The sequence below is a fragment of the Salminus brasiliensis genome, chromosome 1 (genome assembly GCF_030463535.1).
Source record: "Salminus brasiliensis chromosome 1, fSalBra1.hap2, whole genome shotgun sequence".
NCBI classification, from domain to species: domain Eukaryota; kingdom Metazoa; phylum Chordata; class Actinopteri; order Characiformes; family Bryconidae; genus Salminus; species Salminus brasiliensis.
The window spans coordinates 84492101-84500338 of NC_132878.1; the positions used below are offsets into that span (position 1 = coordinate 84492101).

The window sequence follows — 8238 nt, forward strand, 5'->3', positions numbered from 1 at the left end:
TGTTAACACGCTTTTGTGCGAGAGCGAGCAAGAGTGCGTGAGAGCGAAGAAAAAGGCCTGCAATGGTCTCCGAAGTGTAAAGGACTGAGGAGAAAAGCCCAAGACACACAGCAGTGGGAGGCAGGAGCGAGAGAATGCACCGAGGCAATTGTCTCGTGCCTATTGTCATCGCAAGTCCTCGACAGCTGGATGGAAGGATGGTAGGTAGTGGAGAGGAGACGAAGGGGATGTGCCTCCTCCTGCTCTTTCTGTGTGAGAGCGCTAATCCTGGTATCCTCTTTACTAGTGTGCCTTTGTGGGATTTTATGAACATTCTAAGACAATAGCCAAGTGTCTAATCTCACGACTCCAGCAAAAATCCCAAACAATCGAACCCAAATGCTAGTCGGCTAACACCGCACGCAAGCACGCAGGCAGGCATTCCGACTGGCCTAAGCCCACCACCCGATCCTGCAGAGGAATTACAACAGCCACGCGCCACCTCGACCAATCGCTGCAAGAACGGCTTCCACACTAAAACAAAGACAGTGAAAAGTCTGGCAGTTCTCCACCAGTTTTGGAGAGAGTCTTAAACCTGTCCCCCTGCTAATGGAACAAGGATTGAGGCAGGGACAACAAAGACTCTAGCACAGGGGAAAAGCCTATTACAGCAGTGTAATCAGTGTGTGTCCACCTGAGCAGTCTCCAGCTTCCTGATGAGGAAAGAGAGGTCTTTTGTGAGGCTTTTATGAGATTTGGAAAGGTGGGCTACCCTGGTAATTTCTGTAATGAATAAGGTCTTGCCAGAAAAGTGTTGAGAGGATAAATCATGCATTAGTTTTAGCAGGAATCCTATTTTGTAAGGCAAATCAAATTCTTGAATATTGTATATGAATGTATATACAGTTTTACTGGGTCGATACACATCTCAAGCATTCATTTATATCATAGTACACATTGGCAATTTAATAAAACATGACTGATATACCTTAAACAGGTATGTTTTCTTGCAGTACAGGTGCCATTTGCATTTGCAACGTTAGAGGAGATACATAAATCATGAACAATATGCCAAACTGTGTTTCCAAAGCTTCAAGCTTTTAACTAAATTGTTCATGTTAACATGATATATGAGAAAATACTACTTATAAAAAGTAACAAACTATTTAAATCATAATCATAATTCATAAGTTTCATTAGTATATTTTTTATACTAATTATTATATATTCTTAAATCAATGATATTAAAAAACAAACTTTCTCTACTGTCCAGGAAAGGGCTTTCCACTAGATTTGTGAGCATTGCTGTGAGAATCTGATTGCTTTTAGCAACTAGAACGTTAGTGAGATCAGGATGTTGGATGATCACCGCCCCATCTCATACATAATTCCTTAACTTATCCTAAAAGTAGTGGATGGAGCACCATCATTCAATGCTGGGGGGCTTTAGACCCCTCAAGCCCTGCATGGCATCATACCTGGCAATACTTCTCTTCAAGGACTTGACAAGCTGTTTGTGTGTGCATCTGCTCATCAGTGTCAGCAATGGGTGCAACTTACAGTAGCCGAATGCATTTATTGGAAGGGATGTCCACAAACATTTGGAAACATGGGGTCCCTCAAGCTTAATGCAAGCACCCAGTCACGCAAAACAGATATGAAAGCGTTAAAAAGGTATATTTCAAATTGATTGGCATGTGTGCTAGGCCTGGAAATGTGGGCATTTTAGCAGGTCACATATCACCCCATCACTTTTTATGGTGAATACGACAAAATAAAAATAAAAATGATATAATTAATAAAGGTTGTTTGCTTTTGATGAAAATGTTGAAATGTGGAAATGCTTCTGCACTTCATAGAATGACTCAGATATTTTTAAAATGTACATAAAATACTGAAGAAATCTTACCAGGCAAATCTATGATGGTTGAAGCATCATCTTCATTCAGCATCTGAGACAGCTTCTCATACAGACCACGCTCATCCTCGCACATGAATTCTAGGACACAAAACACATGGCTTTTAGAGCCATTGCATAAAAAAAACAGCCTTGCTGTTCATTTTGACATCAATGTCGAATATCGATCAATGTCACCTGCACTGCAAAGTCAAAATGAAAACCGCAGCAATGATTTTCCACCAAACTGACACTAATTCCCGACCTTAATTTACATTCATTCATTATAGCTCAAAGCTAATAATAACATACACGTAGGTCCTTGTGTTAGGCCGTCTAGGGCGAGGAAATATATGCAGAATTTTACATTGCTCTGCTCCCACCTAAGGAATATCATTGTCAAAGGTGATTCTGTTTGGTGGGATTCAAGGATATTACAGAACAGTGATGTCCAAAAAGATACAGTTGGAATCGCTTTTCTGTTAATAGGCAGGTTTCATTATAACATGCATATTACCTCGATCCCAAGAGCATGCTTTTAATAGGCAAATGTGGAGGTGGGGGGGGGTAAGCTATTGCTACACTGAGGAGATTCCCTGCTGTCATTTAGACTACGTTAAAGGAGGCGATGAAGGCAAAGACTGAAAATGAAACCGACCAATGCGACGTGACCTTCAGCAATGACGGCCTCGGAACGGGCCTATCTCGTCGGCCATCGGTTAAAAAGTATTTACATAGACCGTCCCACCGAGCGCGGCGACTGGCCGAGAGTGATCTCGCTCACCCTGCTTTAATGAACTGAGACGGCCCATTACAAGCAGAAATGGCATACTTAATTCCAGCTCATCTCCCGCTCCAACCCCAGCCGTCCTGCACCGCCTTGGGTCACCCTGCACTGCCGCCGAGGGGTCAAAGTAATTTCGGGCACCTTCATTTCCTGTGGAAAGTACAGACGGACGACAAAAGAGAAAAGAGAGAGAGTGAGCGAGCGAGCAAGTGGGGAGTGTGGAGGGGGTTGATAGGTGGTGGGTTGGGTAAGGTTAGTGATTATTAGAAGCATATGAAGCGAAAATGTTAATTTTGAAAGCCCACACCGGGCCGGCTGGGCAGCGCTTGCTACCTGATAAGGCCCTCGCTCAGCCCTGTTCCCAGCGTTGAACCCACCAGGGCCCACCGCTGCTCTGGGGCCTAATTAGCATGCCAGGAAAGGTCAGCCCAGGCAATCTCTTAAACACAACCTGCCATATGTTACCTGTGTTCAAAAGAACTAATGAGAAACGTGTAGAAGGCAAAAGAGGCCAGGATTTCAAAGACAATGCTCTAACTCTGGGGGTCGACGGCCAACGCAAGCAAGACGAGAAAGAAGAAGGAAGAGAGGGAGAGAGAGAGTGAGCAAGCTCCGTGTACCATCGCCTTCTTATTAGCAATCACTGACCTATGGGCATGAAAGCCGCTTTCCAGACTTTTATAGGAATCCAGCAGCTTGAGGGGGAATTCTATTAACCAGGAAGACCCCTGTTGTGCTGCTTTCTGCACCTAAAATCAAGTGGATGGTCTCTGACTTTCCAGCAACTACACAGTCATAACTTCTTCCAATCTCATTTTGGCTAATTCATGGGGAGTCGACAGATGCGGTTATGACATAAAAAATTACACGTTAGTAAAGCTTCAGAATTTTTTTCTGCTGAAAATTTACACTACCATTTTCCAAATCAACCCTGGTAACAAAATTTCACCTTATCACCTTTATCAATTCTGCCTTACAGTTGCTCAGTTCTTTTGTCCTGTATATTAATGGATCTACACAGTCTGACTTTAGGTTTAATTCTAAGTTCTATAAAGGACATTGTAGAGAACCTTAGGCTAGAGTCCACAACACATGTAAATATAAGCATTTATCATGTAATATGCTCTCCAAAATAAACCCACCAGTGTTTCCTTTTCAGGACTATTTTGCCTAACAACGCCTTGCACGTGCCTCTCCACCATAAATGGCCTCATTCAGCATAGGTGTAGTCATATTTTATGTAATAAAGTTCAGAGCCATTCAACTCTTCAGCTGCATTTCACACTAAACCAGTCTAAATGACTTTGTTTACATCTTAACCAGTAAATTATGCAGAGAGTTTCAGTGGAATTTCCCAATTACTGTGAAATGTACCTTTTTCCACTTTTGACAATTTGTCCTGAATCAGTAAGTCAGAATCTTATTTCTGATTGGCATCAATTACAGTGTCTGCAGTGTTACAGTACTTTTCCCTGGCCTTCACGCCCATGCACACCATCAATAGCTCACAACAGGGAGTCACGCAGCTCCTTATATGAGGAAGAATAGATAAAACTAAGTGTATGATATGTTTTTTATATGAGGTCAATATGTTAGTAAGAAGTAAACCCAATGAAGGGAGGCTCAGCGATTGAGATAAAGCAAAGTAACAGAAAAAAGGAGACATCTTAAGCTTCTTTTTAAAAAGTGATGTATTTTTTTTGTTACAGTAAGACATAAAATGCAGTATTTATCAAAGGGATTGACTACAGTAGTGCTACTTTTAAAGTAATGTATAGAAGAAGGCAGAGTTTTGATCTGGGCTTGTATTTGATAATCGCTTGAATTATTTAAGTGTGGGAATATGCTCGGCAGCTGAAAAGCACTCGCTGCTCGGCTTGCTTCCCCCCGCAGTTTCTCAGTGGACACAGAGCTGGCAACCATCTGAAATCTATCTTCTGCTCTTAAAGATCTTCGTCTGTAACTTTTCCTCTTCGCTTCAGTCTGTGGTGTTAATAAGACGAAGAATAATACAAATCTTATTTAGCAGAAAATCTTCTTGGAAAATTGACAGCTTCTACAGTTTGAAGTCTTTAAGTATGTAAGGTATCCATAACCATGATCAATAAAGAAGCTGCTGAGTGTTGATCAACGTATACTCTACACTCTTAAAAAACTGGGGTGCTACAAATGATTTTTGGAGTGACGCCACAGAAGAGCCAACTTTGATTCCGTACAGAATGATGTTTGTAACAGAGATGTGTGAGAATTTCAATGTCACATAATATCACATGATTATAAGGTTTTTCTTTTAACTATGTAAAACCAGTGCAAAATGCCTCACACTCACACGTCTCTATTACACACATGGCATTCATGGGATTAAAATTTGTAGCACCTTTATTTTTAAAGTGCACTGGAACCATGGAAACTTCAGTAAATCAGAGCCAGAAGGTGAAATTTTATATCACAGTTACATCAAACTGACTATGGGAAAGAGAAGTAAAAAAATAATACATAAAGAAATAAAGTACTTTATGTAAGTCATGCTTCAGTCATGCCTACTTTATGTTACACATTACTGACTGAGGAAATAGTAGTAACTTGCTTGGCGTCTATTGATTTCCAGCTGAGAGAACTTTTTTATTTATTTGTGTTAATATTTTTTGTTGTCTTTGACAGAGACATCTTAACCAGACATAAAAATGTGAAAATTACCTTTTCATCAAACTCTCTCATGAATGACTTATTACAGAGACTGCACTCAGTCTGTCTCGATTCTCACAAGTGGAAATTACATTGAATTACGTTTGCCCACTTTGGCCAACTGCTGTTTACAGCTGCTACTCTAAAAGCTGCCCTGAACATATGTAGACTAAAAAATAGAAATCCAAACTAAACAACCAACTGTTTATTATTTTTTTATACAATAACCATGAATGGCTGATCCCCCGGTGCAACAGTAACAGGACAGATGCTGACTTAGTTCAAAAGTGTATTTCTACCTGAAAAGGATTTTAGAAGTTTTGAAACAAAATGAAACCAAAAGAAAGGTTATGAAAACTACAGGAAATAAGAAAATGTTCGGGTTGAAGCACTGTTTTTAGGTTGGTAATACAATATAAGAAAGTTCAGGCCTTCTGCAAAGTTTAAAAGTTTTTTTTTTGCCATTTAAATGTGAAAATAAACATCAATTTGAAAGAAATGAAAGCTAAGAAAATTAACAAAAAGTCAAATAAACACCAAATATTCAGGTTTCAGAATTAGTTTAGATCCCTTTTAAAATAAAAGCACGTATGTCATATTGGCTCATAACAGATTTAGGTTTTTGTACAAGAAGGTCTATTTTTTTTGTCCTATGTCTTCCACTCAAGCTTGTGTTAAGCCAACTCTCTGGTGAATTTGAGGCACATGCACAAATAATGAGTTTATAACAAAATACTTAAAAAATATCAGAAATTCACATTCAATTTCTCCAGTTTTCCCCAAATGCATGTTGAAATTTCATCAATTTCAATTCAAATGCTCCATTTCATTTTCTGTGCCTGTATAATCTGAAATGATGACCTTTAATTAGGAAATAATGCAAAACTTACACCTTTTAATCTTGAGTGTCTGGACATAGTTGGACATAGTATAATACATACTGTAAATAAATAATGATGAATGACCCAATATAACCCAATATAGTCTAAAGTAACTTGGAAAGTACAGACTACATGTTACTACAGTAAGCTCAAAACTGTTTTTCCTTCTGCTATAAAGTTCCCATTTTAAAGAGAAGTTTTGTGGACATGCAGTGGCTTCCAAGATCGTAACATGTCAATAAAAAGTAAGCTGGACATTAAAGAGCATGTTTTTAAATTGTGTGTGTGTGTGTGTGTGTGTGTGTGTGTGTGTGTGTGTGTAACAAAAGGCTCAACAAAAACAGCTTTCAAACACAGCCTAGCTCTTTCCCATAGACCTCCAGATACAAACACATACACACATGCACACACACAGAGATACGCACACTCTCAGACATTTTAAATGCTCACACACACACAAAACACTTCTGCGAACTGCATCCCAACTTATAGCAACATCCAAACATGGATGCAACTACTTGTTGAGACAGGCTAGCAGTGGAATGTGGTGTGTGTGTGTGTGTGTGTGTGTGTGTGTGTGTGTGCAGGTTAGAAGTGGAGGCAGGGTGAGTCTCTGTCACTGCGTTTTGAGTCTAATCAAGACTGAAGCTTCACCTCTTGCGTTGGCAGGGGCTTCCAGCTCCGTTTGTTGTTGGTGAGCGGCGAGGGTGCTATCCTGCCTGTCACCTCCTATTTCTCTCCCCTCCTCCTTCCTCTGCCCACCACGGCTCTCCTCGTCTTCCTCCTCTCCGCTCAGGAACCCAGGATTTACAATGCCCTTCATCATTCTCCTCTCCTTCTCCTCCTCCTCCTCCCCCTCTTCCTCCCTTTCTCCTTCTGCTGGGGGTAGAGAGAGAGAGAGAGATATTGAGAGAGAGAGAGAGAGAGAGAGAGAGAGGGTCAGGGAGGTGCATTTCTCCCAAAGTACATTTAATGATAGCAGAAAATTCCTTCTAGTGATTCTTCCCCAGTCGAAACACTCAAGAGCAGCCTCCTAGAATGTCGTTGTAGTACAATTGGGTTCAAATTAAACCCAAATCATGAAGGAGAGGAGCTTGCGGAGGTGAAAAAAAGAGCAGAAGAAGGAGAAAAAGGAGGGAAAAAATGAAGAGGATAAAAAAGAAGAAGCTCAAGAAGCTCAAAAAGAAGAAGAAGAAGAAGAAGAAGAAGAAGATGAAGAAGAAGAAATGATTAAAATAATTACAAATTGCGCCCTGACAAGCAAGAGCAAAATTTAGCCCAGAGCCATTTGTCTGTAATTAGTTAATTAATCCTTACACAAATTATGAGCAATAACTCATCATACGGAGCTCACCCATCAGAAATTCAGCCGACTTAGATTTCTTCTGCTTAGGTTGCTTCAGAGCCTTCTGCTCCAACTTCTGGAGGGAAATTGTTAAATGAATAAATTAGTTGCAGAATGAAGATCATCATTTATGATCCGCAACTAACGCAGTATTTTAAATATGGGACGACACTGAAATGTCATTTAATTTACATCGCTGCTAAAGGGGTCAAGCACTAATTGAACAACAGGGGTGGAAAAAATTTAATCATAAATAGATAAGAAAAGTTGACATGAATGCCTAATGAAGGTCACATTAAAATACTACTTCGCTCTGCAACTGCAACCCCCCCCCCCAACACACACACACACCCAAGCCACACCACCTCCACCACCCCCCACCAACCCACCCCACCCCACCCCCTTCCTACAAGCCGCCACCTCGAACCAAAAAGAACAACATTTTCTCTTGGAAAATGGAAAATGTATGCACTTTCATATGCGCTACGTGAGAACGCTGAGATTTGTCGCGCATATGAATATGCAAATCAACACAAACACATTGCACACAGCATGAAGACCAAGCTCTCTCTCTCACACACACACACACACACACACATACTCTCACAAACACACACACTGAGAGAAAGAGAGAAAAGAGGCTGAGAGACTTCCAACTAAATTA

At 40.5% G+C, this 8238-nt stretch overlaps 1 protein-coding gene across 1 annotated transcript in view; it reads right to left on the minus strand.

Moving 5' to 3' along the window:
* Nucleotides 1-7055, minus strand: part of ofcc1 (orofacial cleft 1 candidate 1) — a 112553-nt gene extending 105498 nt beyond the window's left edge. Inside the window, exons 1-3 of the mRNA XM_072679109.1 lie at nt 6884-7055; nt 2709-2813; nt 1889-1978 (exon numbers count right to left, since the gene is read on the minus strand). Coding sequence (XP_072535210.1) covers nt 1889-1978; nt 2709-2813; nt 6884-7055 — 367 coding nt within the window. The remainder of the gene's footprint in view (nt 1-1888; nt 1979-2708; nt 2814-6883) is intronic.
* Nucleotides 7056-8238: the final 1183 nt, after the last annotated feature.